At 33.7% G+C, this 24,770-nt stretch overlaps 1 protein-coding gene across 2 annotated transcripts in view; it reads right to left on the bottom strand.

Moving 5' to 3' along the window:
* Positions 1-1,026: 1,026 nt before the first annotated feature.
* The window catches only part of LOC138703626 (protein O-mannosyl-transferase TMTC4-like), a 137,704-nt gene continuing 113,960 nt past the window's right edge, over positions 1,027-24,770 (bottom strand). For both annotated transcript variants that reach the window (XM_069831671.1, XM_069831670.1), the window contains exons 15-22: positions 23,727-23,977; positions 20,616-20,818; positions 17,593-17,795; positions 16,910-17,037; positions 13,066-13,186; positions 9,735-9,943; positions 5,284-5,496; positions 1,027-2,191 (exon numbers count right to left, since the gene is read on the bottom strand). In XM_069831671.1, coding sequence (XP_069687772.1) covers positions 2,003-2,191; positions 5,284-5,496; positions 9,735-9,943; positions 13,066-13,186; positions 16,910-17,037; positions 17,593-17,795; positions 20,616-20,818; positions 23,727-23,977 — 1,517 coding nt within the window. In that variant the 3' untranslated portion in view covers positions 1,027-2,002. The remainder of the gene's footprint in view (positions 2,192-5,283; positions 5,497-9,734; positions 9,944-13,065; positions 13,187-16,909; positions 17,038-17,592; positions 17,796-20,615; positions 20,819-23,726; positions 23,978-24,770) is intronic.

Here is a 24,770-nt window from a genome sequence, read left to right as displayed (position 1 = left end):
CGACCCTACGACATAACCACTTGGACGGCAGTAGATAGTATGTCTGAGTAATTTTATTTTTTCGGATCGGGCAGAAGTGAAGATTGAATTTACAGTACGTAAGATACTCTTTTATAGAGAAGGTACAGAATTATTTCAACATGAGTTACTAGTACGAAGAAAGAAACTGGTAATTGGAATTAGGTACAATAGTCTATAGTGCGATTATATGCACAAAAGAACTGAAGCCTGTATCGAAATGACCGGTCACCATTTAAAAAAATGTGTTTAAATATCCATATTATGATTATTTTCAATTTAACTTCATTCTCTATAGTGTACGCTAATGTGCTGTAGACAGTACAATATACACTGCATAATGAATACTTCCGAATGGATAGCTCAGTTCGTGAGTAAAAACACTCATTGTTAATACTGTACTCTATTTTGATTAAACAAAAACCTAATGAAAATGATCAAACTCAAAAGCGCAGTATTTCCTAGTTTACGTAAATGGGTGAACTACTTTTCTTCCCTCCTATACCTAGTAAAGTGATTTGTTTGTATATTACGCCAGTATCATCGAACTCCAGTCGTGGAAGGGGGAAGCGAACGGCGTTGATCCAGAGGTATAGGCAAGTTAATATTAAAAATGTTAGTAAAAATAAAATGATGTCCCTGTATATTCATCCATGTAGCCTACAGAGTCTACGGATTACCAGTAGAATGGAGCTGGCTGGCACTCATGTTGGAAATGTACCATTATAAGGGTGCAGCAACAGCTGCTAAAACATGCACTGCATCTATGGTAAAAGTAGCTTAATGGGAACTTACCTTATACTTAGATTTTAAAAAAGATGTTCAAAATGACGTCCCTCAGCTGCCTGGCACATTTCACATACATAAGATTTCGAGTAAATAATTTTCTTCTAGTTCTGTTGCAACTTGAAATAAACTGTCATCGTTTCCAGAGAAAATTATGTTATACCATGAGTGACTTCTTTTCCCAAAACAATTGAAAAAAAAAAGGAAATAAATAATAATGTGTATGTTTGCAAATTCATCTTTATTATGTCAACACAGTAGTCTGAATAAAAAATCATAAACATACATATTTCATAGCAACTAATGCAATACAAAAAACTCAATTCTACAAACAATTTTCTCTCATAAAAATACAATTATGTCAACAATCAATTAAATTACATTCATTACGATTTGTGCATTACTTAAAATGTGCGCATTATACTAGTTCAAAATTTTGGTACATATATATGTGATTGTGTTCTTTATGGTGCAGATGTAATCAAAGAAATACTGGGTGTTCATTTCAAGTGTGTCATGACGTCACTGTTGTTGGGTCACCGATTTGAAGTGAGTTTCAGCTTATATATTAGAGAAGTTGCCTATAATTTAAGGCGTTCTTCAATCTGAACTTGAGAACGTGTATGGTATAACTTGAACGTCGTAGCAACAGATGGCGGTCTGTACCATAACCTCTTTCGAAATGTGTTTTGCGCTGGCAAGTCGTACGCAGGGTATTTGTTATCATCAGTTGCGTACAGTAACATTCCACAACACAAATCAAATGCTCCGTGTCCATGTTGACCGTCGAAATTAATGTCAACAAATACGTAAGTAATCGTCTTAACCCTCTCCCCATATCCCGACAGTACGTATTTCCAAACAGTTCACATTCCTGCCACTACCGGCATTACCGTACGTATCGGTACGTACTCTTCTGAATGAACGCCGTACTTGCTAGGCAACTTCTCTGCCTCATAGGTTATACACCTCTGCGGAAGTGTAGGAAGATTGAATTCTCTAGGCTCATCGGTTAGCCACATGACGGCATACAGCGAGCCATGACACACTTTGAACTGAACACTCAGTATAACTGAATGAAACAGACTGCTGTTTCTTTGACTGTGTATTATGTTTACATATTGGGATTCTGCACAGGGCTGCATTTATTTTTAAATGAATGACCTGCTATGTAGATGCTTCAGCTAAACTGAAATCATCATAATGATCTGAGTATAAATCCTGTAATTATTGCAATGAAAACTACAGCAATTTTGAGGAGAGTTTGGATACTAGGTTGACTTGTCTCCAGCCAGGGCAATTGCAAGGGTTTCACTGGTACCTCAGAGAATTCTGGTTCCTTCACCCAAACTTCACTGCTTGATATTTTACCTTGTGCGTGCAGTACCTAAAAAAAAAAAAGCAAAGAACGTGTGACAGGAATAAAATGTTACTAAAACTTGCATGATGCATGTTATGTCACAATAATGGATTGGCTACAAAGAATATTTCGATTCTTACACACAGTAGCAAAAATTTAAGATGTAATTTACATGTAAATATTATACATCTATCTATGGTTCTTCGGCACATTTTCGGGCCATGGCCTCCCCAATTCTTCCTCTCCATTCTTCTCTATCCCTTGCTGCCACCTTCCAGTTCCGCAATCGCAGCAAACTGGTAGTATCTTCTTGAATCATATCCTTCCATTTATTCCGTGGTCTTCCAATAGGTTTTTCCTCCATATTGCCCCTCTAAAGTTCTCCTTGGTATCCTTCCCTTTTCCTTCCTGACTATATGTCCTGCCATTGCAGTCTCCTGATCCATATGAAAGTTGACAAAGCTATATCGTTGTATAAGGTGTATAATTCATGATTATATCGGATTCTCCATTTTCCTTACCTTCCTCCTTAACACCTTTTTTTCGAAGTTGTCAACTGCATTAAATGTGTAACTAGCATAGCTGGGCATTATTTGAAATATATGCATTTAAAATATCGTACCTATTTGCAATACATTTCGATAGCTCAGAACGAGACTGGTACAACTCAAAAATAGAGATTTTTCAGTAGAGCCATTTAAAGTTTTCCATTGTAGATGGTAAATTAGAGAATCATGGCACAACAATGAAAATTGGTATATATAATCATGGTTATTATTTAGTTATTATAGTTATTATTTAATAATAACTGTTACAACGCAAAATATAACACTTTCCAATTGAGAAAAAGACTAAATAGCATAACTTTAAAGCTGTTATATGTGCATTTATGTCCCACTAGGAAATTTTTAGAGTTGTAACAATTTCACATAGCATAGTTCTCAATTCAAGTGTTCAAATGATGGTATTAACTCAAAAAGTGAATTTTTTTAGTTGTAACAGTCTCATTCTGAGCCATCGATTTGTATTTTGTAATCTGAAAGGTTTTTTGAAAGTATTTCGTATTTGTTATTTAAATACATAAAATTGAAATATGTTGTAATTAAAACACTCAAAATACTTTTTTTTAAGTTTTGATTCTGAGCGACTTAAAGTTTCTCACTCCGGCTACAAAAGCAGTTGGGTACGGAAAGTGTGTTAAGGGGACACTTGATAGCAAAAAATATTTTGCTTCATTTTTTCAATAAAACAACAGGTAGCCTATAATTTTCATGTTAATACCTGTTTTTTAAATTTTCAGTAACTGCATAAAAAGCAATATTACTTCACAGGAACTTCAAATATTTTATTTTACCAGTTCTCGTACTGCATAAATATTAAAATAAAAATATATATCTAATTTATAGATTTCAGGAGTGTTTCTCATATTATTCATGTCAGCAAAGAAATGAGATAGAAATACGATTTTTGAGACAGTGAAAAGCATGGAAACATGTTCATCTGTTTATAAACAAATATGACGGTGCAATTATCGTTCGGTGAACATATGTGGATACTGAAATATTAGTGGAAAGTAGAAAATGTTGTTGAGGTTCAACGACGTTGGAGGGTTGAATTTGGAACACAACCACCAACAAGGTTAACCATCACAAGAATCCGAGACAAGTTTGAAGTCGACAGAATGGTGCAAGATGTGTTGAAAGGGCAGTGCGGAAGAAAGAGAAGTTCCACTGATAATGAGAGTGTTGATGCAGTCATGCAGGCTTTCGCACAATCTCCAAAGAAGTCAATGAGGCAATGTTCTCGTGAGATTGGTATCAACAAATTCAGTGTTCATCGAATTTTGCGAGCTCAAAAATGAAAGCCTTACATCCCGAGACTTGTTCACACACTAAATAAGGATGACCCAGAGATGGATAGGACGAAGAGGAAGTGCTGCGGAGTTCCTGCCTCGATCTCCAGATTTAACCCCTCCAGACCTATGGGGAGTTCTAGAGGACACAGTGTACGCCACAAAACCACAAACAGTGAAGGACTGAGAGTTCAGATTGAACATGCCTGTAATGATATTCCATTAGCAACAATTCAGTTGGTATGTCGCTCTGTTGTACGTCGTTGTTGAGAGTGTACTGTATATTCAGTATATTCAGTGTTATACAGTCAGAGCACACAACATAGTGCAATTGACAAAGTCAGTAATAAAAGGTAAACAACAAAACAATAAAATTAATTCAAAAACTCTCAACAATGTTGACATTAAAAAACTCATTAATTTCATAAAATGGTTTGTTGATTAACCAACCAAAGACAAGTCTGTTAAAAGACTTCCTTTCCAGATTAAAAAGATATCTCGGAAATTTATTTGCTATTTTTAAAGACATAATAAAATAATTATTCATTGTTTTAGTCAGCCTACACTTAGGTATGTCAAAAAGGTCACGGTTTCTGGTGTTGTATATATAGACATCATTCCTATGTGTCAACATATGTGAATTTTCTTTGACGAATTTTAGGGCTTGATAAATATACAGTGATGTTACAGTCATAATTTTTCCATTTACAAATAACGGTCTGCAGTGTGCCTTCATTGATGAATTAGTTATAATTCTAATAGCTTTTTTTTGTAACATAAATACCTTATTAGTATGAGAACTATTACCCCATAAAAGTAGTCCATAAGAAAGTATACTATGAAAATAAGAAAAATAGACAACTCTAATGTAATTCTTCGGGACATACATCTTCAAATTTCGCAGAAGAAATATTACTCTTGACAGTTTTTTACAAACAGAATCAACATGGTCTGCCCAAGTAAGTGTGCTGTCCACAGTAATACCAAGAAGTTTAAAATTATTATTTTCCATGACTGTACTACTAAACAACAAAGATGCAGTTTTTTGGAAAGGGGCCATTTTGAACATGTACGGGCTTAAGGAATGCAAAACCGCAAAAATCGTATTTCTGTCTCATCTCATTGCTGAGAAATAGTGTTTCAAAATGTGTATACATAAATTTGGGACACTCTGTATTTAGACTACGGCTTATCGGACTACTCAACACGTAATTTAACTAGAGATGAGAAAATGTAAAGCAAAACTAAAGAGAAATAATGAAGATACCTCACGAGCAGCCCGCTCTCCAGCTTCCACAGCCCCATTCATATAACCAGTCCACTCTACTGCAGTCTCTGTGCCAGCAAGAAAGATCTTGGAGCCAATAGGCTGTCTTATTGCTGGCCCATATTTGGTAAGTATACCTGGTGGAAAGTAGCTCGTGTAGCATCCTCCAATGTAAGGTTCTTCTAACCATATTTTCTCAGTATAATGCACCGGCTGGAAGAAAATGTGATTAAAAAGTCTGTGTAATCATTATTTTTTTAATGTAAGTAGTATGACTTCAGTACCAAACTGTCTGTAAATGACTGGAAATGTAAATTTTTTTTTTTTTTAAACTAGCATTCTTAAACATAATCATCTGCAGATCATGTTCCACAACAACTTATAGCAAACATATAATTATAATATCTATAAAACAAATCTAATTGCAGTAAGGTGTGACAATAAATATCGCAATGGACAGAAATTCATACAAGAGGAAGACAAGGTTGCGGCCTTCCACCATTGCTGTTTATTATATATATATATATATATATATATATATATGACAATAGAAGAAAAAGCACTGATTCAATATGAAAAAACTTATCAGATTACCAGGAAACAATTGGCATTCATACAGTCTTCTCTGTAGATTGAAAACTCAAAAAAGTTTCATATCCATTGTTCAAGAATTAAAACAGAAAATCAATATCCCGATTTAAAAGAAAACCTACAAATTAAACCAAACCCTTTAACTCTATTAAATATAGAATATAATCTAAATTTAACAGAAGAAATACTGAAATCAGAAATAAACACTGAAATACTGAAACAAATGTCTTTAGAGACAATTAATATTAGGTACCCTCCACAAAACTGGCTTCATTTATACACCGACGGATCCTTGATCTCCAGAGAACAAGGTGCCAGTGCAGGTGTTACGTGCTATCTCTTCTCACTTTATAGATCTCTTGGATATGGAACAACAAGTTTTGATGGTGAAATAATTGCAATAAGGGAAAGTCTCAGGAATCTTCTATGCCACATCAATAAATTTAGGAATGCAGTTATATTGTTAGACTCCAAAGCAGCTATTCTATCAATAGTCTCTAAACACACACCTTCATCTCAAACAGCAGAAATAACTAAAATGCTCTCTCAATTAATATCACTCAATAAAAGAATTGTATTCCAATGGATATCATCCCATTGTGGAATCCTGGGAAACGAGAATGCGGATGCTTTAGCAAAGAAGGGCAGCACTGCTACTTACAGACCTGTTACTAAATCTACGTATTACTCTGTGAAAAGATTTATTAAATTTACATACTTAGACTTCAACAAACAAAATTTGATAACACAATCCCAAGGGAAAAAATGGAACTCTCTGCATCAAAATCCACAGTTAATTCCCGATTTACCACGAAGATAGTCTGTAGCTGCATTTAGATTGGCAACAGGCCATGATTGTTTGGCCAAACACCTGCATAGAATTGGAATATATCAGTCCCCTAACTGCCCATTGTGCAACTCAAACCAAGAAATGGATTCGGAACACTTCAAAATCTGTGCTTCAGTGGCTGGCCATGATAATATCTTTGAAAACTATTGGAGTGCAAGAGGTCAAATGACTTTATTGTCAAACGCCTGGCATTAGAAAACAACAACAACATATATATATATGAATCAAATAATTAGAGAAAGGAAACAATTACCTCATGGATATATACAACTCAATAGACATTTACAGCTAGATTCATTACTTTTTGCAGACGATTTAGCTCTGGTGGCATCCTCAGAAGATGAATTACAACGTTCAATTTTTAATTTTAACAAAATTGGAATTAAATAAGACATGAAAATCAATAAAGAAAAAACTAAAATTACGGTCTTCTGCGGAAAATATCCTATGCCTAACAAAATATATTTAGATTTAAAAATATTAGGAAAAGTAAATTATTTCACATATCTCGGATATACATTATCTTTTTTCGATGAAGTAGACATTTCACAGAAAATTTCTAAATACACCAAAACAATGGGAATAATAAATTAACAACATTATGAAACCTTCCCTAATACAAAGGCATACTACAATTCACTTATACAAGACCTTGGCGAGACCTGTACTTTGTTACGGCAGTGAGGCATGGACATTGAGGAAGAAAGACGAAAGCAGAATAACGGCTAATGAAATGAAACTTATGAGATATACAGCGGGATATACGAAATGGGATCGCGAACACAATGAAGATGTACTGGAAGAACTACAACTAGAACCTGTAATTAATCAATCAAAACATTATCGGAACAACTGGATAAATCATCTGCATTGCATGCATAGAGATAGAATCCCAAAAGTCGTGCTCCACTATTGTCCAAACAGGAAGAGATCTCTTGGTCATCCAAAGAAGCACTGGATTGAAAATTCAACTTTGAGATCGTAACAGGCCATATGGCCTAATACTTGAAGGGTAGAAGAAGAAGAAACATAATTTCTAGAACAGCATAGCATTTCAAAGAATTGAAACAGAAGATAATTTGGTATGTGTGTAAAGCAACCTGTCCTTAACAGTTTGTCGTATACGAGGGTTGGGGCATAAGTAATGGCAACACTTTTTTTTTCAAAGTTATGGGTTGGTATCATAAAATGTCATATGTCGCATGGAATCCATGCAGTCATAGTGTGTGTTCACAACACAGCATGGCTCTGTGCTTGTCTGTAATAGAACAGAGAATAATGTTAAATCAGTTGTCAGTATAGCGCTGTGCAGGATGGATGTAACATTGAGGGCCTTTAGAACAAGTATGTGTGCTGTAATGATTCTGGCACAGGCACCCTGTAATGTTATGGCAACGACTGTATTAAACACGAAAAGCAAAATGTTGGTGTGTTGTTAAATGTCCGTACATTTCGTCCATTCCTTGTCCTTTCATCTGTATTTTCACATTTTCCATCCACACCCGAATTCTCACAAAAAAAATAGTTGCCATGACTTATGCCCCAACCCAAAAATCACACTCATGTGATTAGTAATAAAACATGATACAAAAGTAACTCACATGAAAACATAATATATTATAAACTTTTTTTTTAGGACATTATAATAATTATTTATAATACAGTGAAACCTCGATAAGACGCGCCCGCTTATTATGCTATCCCATGTAATACGCTTTTTTTTTGTCTGGTCCCTGCACATTTCATATATAATGCCTTTACAAAATACCCCGTTTGTTGCGCTCAAGTCCCACATAATACGCTGATTTTGTGGAATATTTTCGATGTAATTTTCAGCAATGAAACATCTTGGTCATTGAACTCAATGGTGCCATTAACCTGAAAAGTATTGGCATTCGACCTTTACCTGCACATTTAAACCTTCATACTTCATACTCGTACTTTAGTTTGTTATGCTCTCTTATTCGACTCCTTACCTGCGTAGTTAAAGCCTACATACAGTTACAATACTTCACCCTCTTGCTAACCCTCTCTCTCAAACAACATTCCTCACTCGGCCGTAATAAAATTCTGGAAATTTTTGCTGGGCAGTTTGTTGTCCTTTAGTGTACTGAAGCCTCTGTGAATGTGATTATAATGAGTGTTAAACAAAAAGCGCTTTCTGTGTCGAAAAAAATTGGAAATCTTACGAAAGTATGAGGAGAACAGTACTCTTACTCAGAAACAACTCTCTGATTCATTAGGAATCCCATCATCGACATTAAGAACGATAATAAAAATCGCGACTGAATCACTACAGCTGCAATGTCGGGAGGATGTAATCGCAGGAAACTGAAGTGTGGTAAACACGGCAAACACACACGGCAAAAAACTATAAATAACTTTTTTTTTTCGAAAGAATTAAGTACAGTACATATTGGGAAATGTCTTTGACGTACAGTACATTAATTACATAATGGAGTAATACTGTATTACCTTTCATGAATCATGTATTTCAATAAAGAAAAATGCTAATAGATACTGTATATAAGTCAAAATTAGTATACCCGTCTAATACGCGGTCCCATTTAATACGCGGTTTACACCCGGTCCCTTGAACAGCGTCTTATCGGGGTTTTACTGCAATTAATACTGATAGAAAATTGTTAAAATTGTATAAAAAGTGAAAGTCCTAAACAAGTAATTATTTTAACCTACACTGACAATATTAGCATGTGAAATATTTCAACACTTTCAGTGGACAAGTGAAGCAGGTCCATGGTTTATTCGTCATTATTTAATTTCAGCCATAAATTTTGTTTCAGGTATTTATATTCCTACGGTATAGGTAAAAGGGTATTTTGTTTATAAATAAATGTACATAAGATTAAAAATCGTGCTACTAATTTTTGTATTTGATTTTTTCTAAAACAATGAATATCTCATTAGTAGTTTCTGTGAACTTGCACCACTTGTATTCTGAGTGCCTCATTTAACATCTTAATTTATTATATTTAATCAAATATCATACCCTCAATGCTTCTTGACTGTCATAGAAATTTGCGAGAGAGCGACAAATAGCATCTCTGCGAACAGACTGTTCCATTTCTTGAAGTCTGATGGCTTGCTTCCCATATACGAAACAGATAAGTCCATACAGAGATATGTTTGGCTTGAAATCCTCACCCACATTACCAACTATTTCGATTCCATCAGCGCAAGTGACAAATCCATTGTAACCTGTACAAAGACAAAAACAACGACATGAGTTTTTACGATCATATATCATATAGGTCAAATGCAATTTTTACAGTATGATAATATGTATATTCATTTGGATTTTTATGTTAATATTAATATAATACTGTATTTATTTTCATTCTTACAAAAAATTATGTGAAAATTACAGGGGTATAAGTCTTCTCGATTCTGGATATAAGATCTATACAGCCATAATCAAAAATAAACTATCACATCTTTACGAAGACAAAATCACTAAAGAACAGAATGGATTCCGAAAAGGAAGATCATGTTGTGACAGCTATTTCACCATGAAGATTTTAATTGAAAAGCACAGAGAATTTAATATTCAAACCCACTTAGCTTTTATTGATTTCATAAAAGCTTTTGATAGAGTAGATAGAAATAAACTTTTAGAGATTTTACGCTATGATAATGTGCCAAACCAAATCATTCTCTCCATTTATAATTTATATCAACAAAATGAAATTGCCATAAGAACTGAACGCGGAACTACTAGCTGGACTTCCATCAACCAAGGTGTTAGACAAGGGTGCGGTCTTTCCCCTCTGTTGTTTATTATATATATGAACCATATTTTATACATTTGGAGGCAAAGTCATCATGCTGGAATTCAAATTAATCGAACACAGTTCTCGATACACTAATGTTTGCTGACGATCAGGTTATTATCGCTCAAACAGAGGATGCTTTACAGAGAGCCATTTATAATTTGCAAATAATCGCCTCAGATTTCAATATGGAAATCTCAAAAGAGAAAACGAAAGTCATGGCATTTTCGGGAGAGAACCCAATTCCAAGTAAGATCATGATAAAAAATACTTTAATTGAACGTGTTAATTCATTTAACTATTTAGGTTATAACCTCTCTTACATCACTGATGAAGATATGTCGAACAAAATATATAAATTTATAAAAATCACTGGCGTAATTAACACCGTCTTCAAATCATCCCATGTTCAGAAACATACAAGGCTAAAGGTATATAAGACACTAGCTCGATCGGTCCTCACTTCGGTAGCGAGGCATGGACAATCAGAAAAGCTGATGAGCAAAGGCTGACGACAGCTGAAATGAGGTTCATGAGACGAACAGCGGGATGCTCTTTGCTGGAACACCGTAAAAATGTGGACATATTGCAGGAACTCAAAATGGATCCTATAGTTAATTTTGTTCAACAATATCGACTTCAGTGGAAAAAACATGTCGAAAGGATGGATCGCACTAGATGGCATAAACAGATTCTTACTTATGTACCACGAGGAAAGAGGAAATTGGGAAGACCACGCAAGCGCTGGCATGAGACCGTAACAGATCCTGTAGGGTCTAATACGTGACGGATATGATGATGATGATTTTCATTCTTCATTATGAATATTTTACTTACATTTATAATTTCAATAGATTTAATACATTTAGGTTTCTTTGCATTTACGGAGTTGTTCAGGCTACTGAAGATGAGGTAGCTACGTAAATAATTGCATAATATAACAATGTTTTTAATACGTAATAATTTTAACTTCATTTTAACGTGTTCAAAAACTGTTTTATGATCTTAATGTTTGAATGTAAATATACATATTATCAAAATACATGAATGTTAATTATTTAAATTTATTTTGTTTTCAGTGAATATTTCGTTCTTCAGTCATTTTTGAAGTTAATGAAGTTTATATGAGGAGGTCCGTTCCAAACCGTATTAAATCCACCCATGGATTAAATTAAATTTTATATGATTTCATATAGTTCTGAACATACTCTATCATGCTGTGAAGTCTGTTTGGGTCTAACTGTATTAAATCCCCTTGAAAAGAAGGCATGAAACTGGATGTTTGTGGCAAACCATATTATGTCCACGTTTTTGTTCTGCGTCAAACCATATTCTGTCCAAAACCAATTAATACTTTTCATTGTAAGGTTGCGTGTCAACTTTCCTGCACTGAGAAAAACTAGCACCAATTTACAGTACATATTGACTTATTGTCGAACTTTGTATCAGTTCAGTGCCGCTGCAGTCCAGTTGTGCATATGATATCCGCGAAAATGGAGGGAGAAGTGTGTATAGGTGAGAATAACAGAGGAAGCAGAATAAGAGTGAGGAAGAAATCAGCATGACAGCAACAAAGTGAATATTGGTATAATATTTTTACTATATTTATTAACAATTAATAGGTGTTTAATAGACTTATTTTCATTAAAAAAACTGTTTTCTACAATAATCATGTAATGTGCAATAGGATATTTTTGTTTAAATCTACAGAATCATTGATAAGGATCCTGATTTAACACTGTTCGAACCACCATGCTAGCACAGCGAAGGTCAGTTCTACTGTTGTCCAATTCCCTGATATACGCAGGATTTTCTCAACAAAAAAGAAAGCTGATCAAGATCGTTAGTGTTAATGAACATTATACCTTTGTGGTTCAATATTACACAGGGGTAAATCAAGGAGAGTTACTTATTACTTACACAATTACTTTGGTTGAATTTTTACAAATATTGAGGGAGTAATTTTGTTTTCTTTTTTATGTTCACGTCAAACCATATTATGTCCATGATATTTTATGAATTTCAGGACAGTCTGATGTAAAAGTAATTTCAAATATAATTGTTTCCAATAAATGAAGTTCTTCCAGTAATTAATAATTACTTATTTGGCATATAAACAGTTTTTCTTCTCCCCTGAAAACATTACATCAGTGGACTTGTGGACTTAATACGATTTGGAATGGACCTCCTCATATAGTTTAAAACATAAGCCAATAAATGTGTCTCAATAAATTCCATTACATTTATAATGTCTTACATATTTTCTGAAATATTATGTAAATTCTTGGCATTCTGTCACCCTCACGAAAACTTTTAATTCATAACAACAAAATATGACTATAGGTATGCTCTATTTTTTTTTTTTTTCAAAGAATAAGACTGCTGGTTCTCTCTTTCCAAAACTGTATATAATTCGCAACTTACGGCAGAAATAAATTACTTAAGATAAATAATCTCACACTCACAACTATCCTTAGGAAATTGATGTAGTAGATAATTTTTGCAAAATAATATTATTTGTATTACTAAGCATTGAGATATTATTCCTACCTTTCTCAATCCAGAACTCCCGCTTGAAGAATGCAATACATTTGATGACGATTCCCATGGGATTTCGCTGTATGAGACCATGACGTAATGTGGGTAATGGAGGATCGAAATGAATCTTGAGCTGTAAAAATAGAACACCATAAAATGTTATACTCAATAGTACACGTTTTTCACTATAAATAAAGTAATTTAATTTTCAATTTCACAATTACTTTAAAATGAAAACTCATACGTGAAATAATTCTGCAGTAAAGAACTCCCTTACGAACAATTATATAATTATTTTAATTCTCCAATGTTACTTGTAAAGTGGTGCTTTGCTAAGATATTTACTAACTTACAATAGTTGGCTACTAATTCATAAATTCTGATTTTTTTTATAGATTGTATATATTTGAATACTTCTTTACCTGTTGAAGCTTTTAAATTACACATATTATTCAGATTCAGAACAAAGCTGTGTTGCGAAGAGTGGGTGAAGAAAGGAAGAGGAAAAGGAATCGGCTGGGTCACTGGTTGAGAAGAAACTGCCTTCTGAAAGCTGCACTAGAAGGAATGGTGAACGGAAGAAGAGTTTGGGGCAGAAGAAGATATCAGATGATAGATGACATTAAGATATATGGCCCATATGCGGAGATTAAGAAAATAGGAAAGATTGGGGAATGCTGGGTTTGCAGTGAAACACCTGCCCTTGAGCAGAACACTATAAATGAATGATGATATAATAATAATAATAATAATAATAATAATAATAATAATAATAATACGATAAAGCTGCTTTGTTCATAGTAAGACTAGGATATTGTAATTTATGCAGATCGAAATTCTGTCCTTTGTTGAGATATATGGTCAGCTGACTGAACTATCACTAGGTCACATTTATTTATTATTTGAATAAACTTTCCCTAGGTATTCAGGTATGTATTTTTAGTTTTGTTTCAAGCACCGGGTTCTTAGGTTCGCACTTATCATATTTCTATATTAAAAATCTCGAAAATTCAACCTAATTTAACATTTTTTGAAGATCTGGTATGACGATCTAATTTGAGAGTTAGAAACTAAAAAACCCAAACTGACTCTTTTCAGATCTTTAATATATATTTCTTAGTTATTATAATATATATTTTTCTTCGAAGGAAACTTCTGTGAAGTAATTTAGTTTATTCTTACAAGGTGTTTTCAGTGTCACTCAAGATATATATATATATATATATATATATATATATATATATATATATATATAGTTCTAGACGGGTTTTATTTAAACCCAACAGTGCTGTTTTATTTTCATAAATCAAACTTTCATGTAGACTTGAATTTTTATGTGCAAATAATTTAATCCAACAATGTTTATTCAAGTTATTACATGTATTTATTGTCAATTACCTTAAAATGGGGCGAATAGGGACGAATTTTTACTATTTCTTATTTATTTGTGACAAAGAGTAAATATAATAATAAGAATATTCATGTTTTTATTCATAACGAGTAAACAAATAAGCACTATTATTATTATATTTACTCTACGACACAAAGAAATAAAAAGTAGTAAAAATTTGTCCCTATACACCGTTTTATGGTATATAATTTACCAATAGCTGTCAAACGTCTGTATGTTTCTTCTAAAAAATATGCAAATTAATTATATACAGTACCGGTAGTTTCAGAATCACTTATGAATAGAACTGAAAGTGTCAACGTATTATACAATAAATCCATTTTGAAATACAGCAAATTAAACTAAATTATCGTAAATACTATTTTCTCATTTAAAAGTCATCACTCTCACATCATAATCACCATAACATTACTTTGTGAACTTTCATAAAAGAATATTGTTTTCATCATTAATCTCTTATTCCCACAGCTACAGTACTGGTAATGTAATACATTCTGAGAAATAAGAAACAGAAATATAAGTTATCTGTACTTATCACTATAAATTACAATAAACTCGAAATTTCAAACTGTTTCGTAATCAAGGTGCATTAAATATCAGAATTATAGAGTATATTTCACTACTATTATGTTCCGGTACCAGTAATTTTTTTACTTGGTTATTTAACGACATTGTATCAACTACGAGGTTACAGTAGCGTGCAAATTAATCCGAACACGACATATTTTTACATTTTCTGTCATTGTTGGCCTCACAGCTGCTCATACCGCTTTAATTGACATCTGTAGTACGTGTAATTCCATTGTTGAAGCTCTGTCATTATTTTTTTTATAACATGTGACATTTTGCCTGTCGTTTTATACTTATAAGTTAAGCATTTCAGTTGTGTTGAAGACTTAATACTGCAATCCTGTGTACATTCTGTAGTCTTCACAAATGGATACAACTCCACGAAAACGGTGTAAAATTATAACATTAGCAGAGCATTCTTCTATGACACAGAGGCAAATTGCTGCAGAATGTCACATCGGTTTGGCTACTGTTAATTCGATCATAAAACGATACAGGGAGACTGGATCCATCATACCCCAGAAAAAAGGAAACTGTGGCCGGAAAAGGAAGACTTCACCTGCAGATGATCGTTTAATTGTTAGGAAAAGTAAATTAAATCCTAGACTAACTGCTGTCCACTTAACCCGCGAGTTAATGGTTACCACTGGGGCGAATATTCACGTCACAACAGTGCGGCGTAGGCTTTTGGAAGCTGGACGAAGGGCTTGTAAGCCTATTAAGAAGCAACTGCTAACCCCTGTTATGTGCAAAAAACGCTTAATGTGGGCAAAATTCCATAAACACTGGACAGTGAATGACTGGAAGAATGTACTTTTTTCCGATGAGTCTCATTTCGAGGTCCACGGCCACTGTGTTTCTTACGTACGGAAAGGATCCGAAAAAGTAACAGCAGCTCATCTCCAACAAGCACCCAAATACCCCCCTAAAGTAATGTTTTGGGGTTGTTTTACACATGAAGGGCCTGGAGCATTAATACCTATCAAGGGAATGATGAATTCTGACAAATATATTCACTTATTGGAAACCAGAATCGTGCCCAGCTGCAAAAATCATTTCCGGATGGCAGAGGTGTGTTCCAACAAGACCTGGCACCATGCCATACGTCTCGAAAAACTACAGAATTCTTCAACAAGAAGAATATTCAGGTACTCCCCTGGCCAGGCAACTCACCAGACATCAACCCCATTGAGAACTTGTGGTCAATTTGCAAAAGAAGAATGCAAAAAATGGATTGTTCTACAAAGGAGAAGATGATTTCTGCCCTCATTGGTGTATGGTTTCACGATGAAGAAATGAAGAATATTTATGGGAAATTAGTGGAATCCATGCCAAATCGTCTCAGAGCTGTTATTAGGAACAAGGGAGGCCACATAGATTACTGAGGTATGTCTTAGATCCTTTTTTTATCCCGTTTGAGTGTTTTTGCATAAGTAATTACGTTGTTCGGATTAATTTGCACGCTACTGTATTTAGTGTCGATAGAACTGGTGATAGTGAGATGATATTTGGCGAGATGAAGCTGACGATTCGCCATAGATTATCTGACATTTGCCTTACGATTGGGGAAAACCTCGGAAAAACCCCAACTAGGTAATCAGCTCAAGCGAGAATCGAACCCACATCCGAGCACAACTCAGGATCGGCAGGCAAGTGCCTTAGCTGACTAAGCTATGCCAGTGGCATGTACCAGTAATAGAAACACTTTCGGAAAAGTGTCTAAACCTATATAATTTTCTATTTAATTGAAAAACTCTAAGATGTTAGTTTTGGAATATGCAGTCACAAACAGATCCCATTAGCTAATATTATAATGTAAGTTTTGTGAAGTTGGAAAAGTGTAGGCTTATCGAACATATGTTTATTACTACTTACTTGTGTAGGAGGAGGAATAGCTAGAATAACATATGAACCATTGATAACTGTTCCATCCAAAGTTTTTACCATTACACCATCATCCATGTGTCTGATATGTATAACAGGCTTTTTGAGATGAACTCTCTCTGAAAAAATTAAATATCAATAGATTAGTACCAATTAAATTTTATATAACAATAATAATAATAATAATAATAATAATAATAATAATAATAATAATACTAATAATAATAATAATAATCCGTGGCACTACAGCCTGTGAAGGGCCTAGACCGACCAGCCGGCTGCTGGCCTCACGCCCACATGCCGAAGCAGAGGTGGACGATCATCCAACCAGAATGGAGGTATCGTGTGGTTAGCATGATGATTCCCCCAGCTGTTATAGCTGGTATTCGCAACCGGATTTCGCTACCTATCGTAGCTCCTCAAGTGCATCACTATGCTGGGTGGGCACCGGTCCCATACACTGGCCGAAATTTCATGAGAAAATTTCTTCCCCCATGAGGACTCGAACCAGCGCGCATTCCGTAACGCGAGTCCTAGGCGGGATGCCTTAGACCGCGACGCCACGGCACAGGACTTAAATATTATATGCCATACTTTAATTTTAGTGTATAATTTTCCACTTCATAGGCTAAGCTATCAAGAGATTATCTTCAGTATTTGTAAGCAACACATACCTCCAAGCAATTTGGCCATTTTGATACAAAGTTGCTGAGAACCACCAATAATCTTGCGTTCTTGTGCTCCATCTTTAATTCGCCAAATTCGATTCACACCATGACCCTGAATTAAATACCATAAAAAGAACAGTAACGACATCTCATGAGAATCTGCAGTATTGTTTATAGCACCCATAGCGTCCAGAAATTCTCTTGCATCCCTATTAAAGAAATCCCAGAAAAAAGCTGTCAGAATAATGTGAAAACACAATATTTATCAATAAAATTACATAAATACCGAACTAAGTTGAATGTTAATATTTTAAGATAATGTACGCCCTAATAATGTTAATTTATTTCATTACATACATAAATTAAATATAATTTAATCTTTCATTACAGAAAGGGCATGAGTCAACTTTTGTCCGGAAATGTATTTTCATTGAAATGTATAGTTTAAAGGTAGAACTATCATTCTGTAGAAGGAGGGATTCAATCACGGATTTGTATCCAGTGTTTTACGACTTGTAAATTTTCAATCATTGCAGAAAAGTTGCGAGTCATTGTAACTTGTGCCCTATCTGCAAACAATGAATGTATCAATGGTGAAACAGAACTGATGTTCCTGTCCTTAATTCTGTTGTTTTGATTTTTTATCTCTTTTCAAATCTCAACAATCATATTAGTTCTGAACAAAGATACCAGGTTGTACGATAATTATCAATTCGTGAGATAATTAAAGATCCAAAACAGTAAGCCATTATTGTATACAAAAATCCCTAAAATATATGATAAAATTATGTTATTCTCTCTTTGTCATTTTCTTACTTTTTTTGCCAAAAATTAATATCCATTGCAGAAAGGTCATGAGTCAATCAATTTTATAATTTTTTCTCAAAAACTAAGATGTTAAAATTGAAATTACACTATACAAATTATTTCTACTGAGTATGTTTATTAATACTGTTGGCAATATTAATGTTACATAGTTAACCTTAAAAAGTTTTTTTTTTTTTTTTTGCTGTTTCTGAAAAGTTAACTTTTTGTGACTGATTTGTGACTCATGCCCTTTCTGAAATGATCGATTCAATTACTCAAAGGGAGAACATAATTTCATAAGATAAATTTTGAATCCATGCTGAGAAAAAAAATATACATAGACCTATATATTATTTATGTAAAAACAGACACACTGTTAACTGAACAGCTAGAGCATCAGCTTTCCAAGCTACAAGCCACAGGTTCAAATCCCAGAGTGTTTAAATGTAATCTGCAGGGAATAAAGAATGTGTTTAAAACAGGTTTTCGTGGGGTACTCCCGTTTTACCTATTATTGATCCACGATTTCTCCACCATCATCGTTTTGATGTAATGTAGATCCATCATCACGTGATACACTCAAGAATGCCTAAGGAAACATAAAGATTTACAGAAGGGTCAAATAATTAATCATGTACCCAACATTGTGCTAGAGCAAAATGGAGAAGCAATGATCAAAAACACTTCCCTTTTATGTAAACTATCCTACCGCAGAATAAGTTGCATCTCATGCATCAATTATGTTCAGAAATCACTTTATACTCCCTTCTCTTTCGCATACTGTTCATAACCTTATTAATTTTCTAAAGAAAGTCACAGAAGTGTTAGGAAAAAGATCAATGTTCATGTGAGCTTTCTTTCAACCCTATTATAGGTCAAATCAGTCCAGAGTGTATCAAGATGTAAGGCTCCCATCCTAAGACAAATAGCATTGTCAGTTGTATGTGCCTGCTAGCTTTTCCCCCACGAAAATACTCCTGGTATTCATTTCTGTTAGGGGTTTAGTAAACCCCAGGGTCATAGCATGGCGAGGAGGATTAGTTCAATGAAAAAAATCCATGATCTCATCGGGAATCGAATCCGCGATCTTCTGGCTTTGCAGAATTATGTCTTAATGCTACCACGTGATCCTTATGTGAATTTATTACAGTTCAAAATTATTCAGCAATTCATATATCGAATTTAAATTTGTAGCTGTATAAAATGCAATTCTTTACTTATATTAATAATTAATGCAAATTTGTATTCAAATATGTTAGATTAAGTGGCATTTCATTGTTCTTCATTAACGATTTAAATATATATACCATAAACTGGTGTTACTTTGACCACAGAGGAAACTTTGACCATTTTTTTCAGAAAATCATATTTAGGTATCTACATACTGCATTTGTTATAGATGGAGGTAAATTTGGTATGAGAATGATTTTATGATAATTTACCTCCATCTGTAACAAATGCAGCATGTAGAAACTTAAATATGATTTTCTGAAAAAAAATGGTCAAATTTTCCTCTGCGGTCAAAGTAACCCCAGTTTACGGTAATAGAAATGTATGTATGCTTGTATTTATCGAAATGATTTGTAATAGCAATTATGCATACATACTTAGATGAAAATTAAGTCTTATTTATTTTACACACTTTTATTTCTAAAGAGAAAAATTCTCTTCAAATTAAACTGTTGAAAATGTAAATGCTGACATAATTTGCTACATTAGTTACTTTTCAATTATCTCTGGAACGAATTGTAATATATATATATATATATATATATATATATATATATATATATATATTGGAGTTAATAATTTTAACTTATTATAGATTTCGGAATATGTATTATATGTCTTCCTTGTATTAAATTCTATTGTACCTGATTAACATGTTTCGACCTGTTATGGGTCTTCTTCAGAACTGGTTGTTGCTGATCTTGGCGCCTTTTGTTTTGTTTCCTATGGGGGTGTGTTTGTGTAGTGTAATGTGGAGTCAAAGAGTGTGTGTGTTCTGGAATTGAGTTGTGTGTTGAGAATTTCATTTGGATGTGTTTTTGTGTGTCTGTATATTTCGTATTGTTCAAGATGTATTATTATAGATGTTTGAAGTCTTCGTTGTATGGATTTAAGGCCCATTTAAATTAAGAGTACACTAGTGAAAATTATGTAGTCTAATTATGGTATTTCTTCTATCCAATCTACAGTAAGAGAGTACGATCATTTTTTACCTAGTCCAGCATTCTTTCTTGATAAATTCCTTGAGAGTAATTTGATCCCATTCTGCAGCATGAGGAGCTTGCCATGGACGATCTCTTGGTACTTGATGAGCCATATCATCTAATTTGCGCAGAGCTGAACGTAGGTCCCACGCAGCTAAAGGACTACTCCACCAAAAGCTTGGCCATGATGAAGTATATCTACTTTTCCTTCCCTAAAAAAATTACATCATAAGGAAAAAACTCTGAATTTTTTATAATGCATTTAATGACTTGTGTGAAGGTGTACTTTTATTTATTTACTAGCCATACCCGTGCGCTCTGCTGCACCCATTGGAAATAAATATAACTTAATTACATAATTAAAGTAGGACATTTGACCCAGGGAACATTCGTGTTTGATAGAAGGATAAATCGTTTAATATGTTACTTAATGGGGTGAAGAAGGGATAGTGACGCGAAACATACAGCCTCTCCTATCCAAATGCCATCCTCACCTTCCCGTGGTCCACCCTGTTTCTACCAACGAGGAAATGGCGACCGAGTCACAGCGGTATAACTGTTTCATCAAATGCAGAGGAAATGCTGCATTACAAGCCTGTCCAGAGGCTAAAAGTGGCAGCCCCACTACTGGACTACCTAACGATAAGGCTAGTAACCTATCTTAGGGAAAACTACATTACTTTCAAGCCTCAAACAAGCAGTATAAGGATAGATAATTTGATGACAACCCAGAGCAAGTCAACGGTTAAACGAAATTGGAAAAAACAAAATATGTTCACATACGCTACTTGGAATGTTAGAGGGATCAATCATAAAGAAGAAGAACTAGATGAAATATTGAATAAAAAGCAGATTAAAATAGCAGCAATAACAGAAACAAAAAAGAAACTAAAAGGTACAACTGAAACAAAAAACTACATAATCATATATAATGGTGTTAATAAGAAGACAAGAGCACAGGCCGGAGTAATGATTTGAATTCATAAATCAATAAAAAACAAAATAAACAATTTAGACCGAAAAAGGAATGAAGAAATTTTAGAACAATTAGAAGTAGAGTCAGTAGAAGAAAAAATCACCAGATACAAATTCAATTGGCTAGATCATGTAAGAAGAATGGAAAATTCAAGAATCCCAAAAATTATGATGCAATATAAACCTAGAGGACATCGTCGACTAGGAAGACCGTTAAGAAGACTGCTGGATGGGGCCGAAACAGGTCTACAGAGGCCTAATTCGTGAAGGATGATGATGATGATGATGATGTTACTTAATTTAAATTGTATTTAAAATATTAAAATGCGATCATTTTGATCCAGAGACCACTCATTTGGTGCAATGACAATTCCTTGAACATGTTTCTTAATTGTTATTACCAATTATTTTTGGAAAATTAACAGAAAAATTTTGGCTATAGATTTATTATTATATTATATTATATTATATTATATTATATTATATTATATTATATTATATTATATTATATTATATTATATTATATTATATTATATTATGTAAAAAGTGTGTTGATAACGGATGTACTCGAATTAGAAAGTTTTTAATTTGTTGTGGGAGCTCTTGAATCTCAGGAGGAACAACTTTTACAACAACGCAACATAATCTGCTTGGCTCATTACCCAGTTTTTTTGCATTGCATTTATTGCATATATATATTTTACATATTTTAACACGATTCAATTGAGCATAGTTAAAATTTGGATTATAAAATAATGCATTGTTAAGCTAACGTACTATTACTGCATACTAAATCAATACACTCTCGTTGTTCGTTAATTCTCTGAGATAAAAATGAATATGTTCATAAACATTATTTTAAGAAATACAGGAAATGAATATACAAGTTTTCTGTGCATAAGAAGCTATTTTAATCTTACCTGTCCTCAATTCACTCACAAGTTACTGTAATAACATTATAGCATTATGTCCATCCAGAGAAACTACACTTTCCAATGATGAAATAATAATTAATTATACAAATCGGTTAATTTAGCTTCCGATATTACTTCATACAAGCACAGAAACTTGTCTGTAGGCTATGTTTCATAGCTTTCGATTGTTGTGTCCAAGGCCCCTTATAGACGAAGTCATTTGTTTTTCATTTCAATACACCGCCTTAGATGGCAGTTATTTTAATTTTAAAACTCATTTATCTCATTAAATATCAGCCCTATCAAAATTTTTCAAGGAATAAAACTTATCGCAAATTATTTTTAAAGAAACTTTTGTTATGTAACATTTTTCACAAAAATCAATAATAAGCGAGATATTTCGATTTATTTAATTCAGGCCCCCTTATAACCCCCCTTTTAAATAATGTATTTTGAATGCCATATAGCCTAAAATCTAAGTTACAACGAACTTAATTTATATTCCAATTTTCATCGAAATCCGTTTAGCCATTATCGCGTGAAAAGGTAACAAACATACAGACAGACAGACAGACAGACAGACAGACAGATATACAAACAAAAATTTCAAAAAAGCTATTTTCGGTTTCAGGGTGGTTAATTATATATGTTAGGACCAATTATTTTTGGAAAGTCGAAAATTACCAGAAAAATTTCGGCTACAGATTTATTATTAGTATAGATTTATATGCAGTGAGGGAAGTAGAAAAAAACCAGAGGCGGTATGCTACCCCAAGATTTTCCCCTGGCACACCTCGACTTAAAAAATGCATACTCCGTTCCTTACAATATACACATACTATACATGACGTATACAATAAATTGTATCGTGCAGTCAGTAATGTGAATCTTTGAAGCTTAACACATTAAATTTCTTAATAAAATAATTTCAAGTTACTTCGGTTATTTGCTAGATTATTTTGCAATGTCCTTTGAGACTTATCATTTAAAATAATGTTAAAGCTTCAAAGTACCTTACTTAATTATTAATAAAAAGTGCAACAACAATAAAAAAATATGACAGTCACTAAATTGGCAACAATGGCCACCACAAGCTACAGACCAGGTGGTGGTGGTGGTGCTGCTGCTGCTGCTGATTATGATGATATTAATTACTTTCATCTGAGTCAACCAACTTCAAGATTTGTAATGTCTGATTTTGAATTACTAGATACCGGTATGTTTATGTTACCTCACTGTAATGCACATTGTCATGGTTGTCACGGCAGAGATATGTTTCACAGCCCAATTCTTTGCACAGACGTAGGACATGATTCTGAGAAGGTCCAACATAGGAAGCTCCAAGATCAGCCCAACCATATTGTGGATCCCCTGCCTGTACTGATGGCGTCATTGTCAAAGTCCGACCACCAACTCGGTCATTTGCTTCTAACACTATCACTTGCACTCCACGTTCATGAAGTAATTTTGCTGCACTTAGACCTGTAATTAAGGGACATACAGAACTATTCTGCATATACTTTTCAATTGCATTGTTCACTTGGTACATAATACGGTACTTTTTTTTTCACTAATCTTACCTCCTTCCTCCTGCCTAACGTGGTGAAATAAGAGAACCCCAAGAAAGTCCCAATTGTGACCTGGTACACAAGAGTCACTGTGAATTTTTCAATGAAAAAATTTTAGTTTAATCTGGACTCGAACTCGGACCACCTGCATGACAGACTGATGGTCAAGGACACTCAGTTACACTGCAGAGACCATTTAAAACATTACTGTATTGTATTGCACTTATTTATATGCCATGGTATTCATATACCGGTATCACTTCACAGCTTGAATATGGAATATGTAAAAAAAAGTCTTAATAGTACTACAAAGTCTTAATTCATAGTCACAGTCTAGTTGAAATACATACAGAAGAGTTTTACAATATACTAGTACAAAATAAGGGTTAGTATCGATATTTAATACAAGACAGAAGTATTCATGCAGTATTGTTGAATGTCATAAATTCACCTACAGAGTAGAAGGCGTGAGAAATTTGGTACTTCTTTAATTTGGCCCTAAATAATCTCATGTTTTGAGTTTCATTTTTTATATTCATAGGGAGGCTATTAAAAATTGCTACTGCCATATAATGCATTCCTTTTTTATAGCATGATAGATTTGCCAATGGAGTATGAAAATTATTTTTTTGACGAGTATTTATGCTATAAACTGTTGAATTAGTTATAAAAGTTTTTACGATTGCATACGTGGAATTTTATTAATG

This window comes from Periplaneta americana, chromosome 7 (assembly GCF_040183065.1).
Source record: "Periplaneta americana isolate PAMFEO1 chromosome 7, P.americana_PAMFEO1_priV1, whole genome shotgun sequence".
NCBI classification, from domain to species: Eukaryota; Metazoa; Arthropoda; class Insecta; order Blattodea; family Blattidae; genus Periplaneta; species Periplaneta americana.
This window is presented reverse-complemented; position numbering and strand designations above follow the sequence as displayed.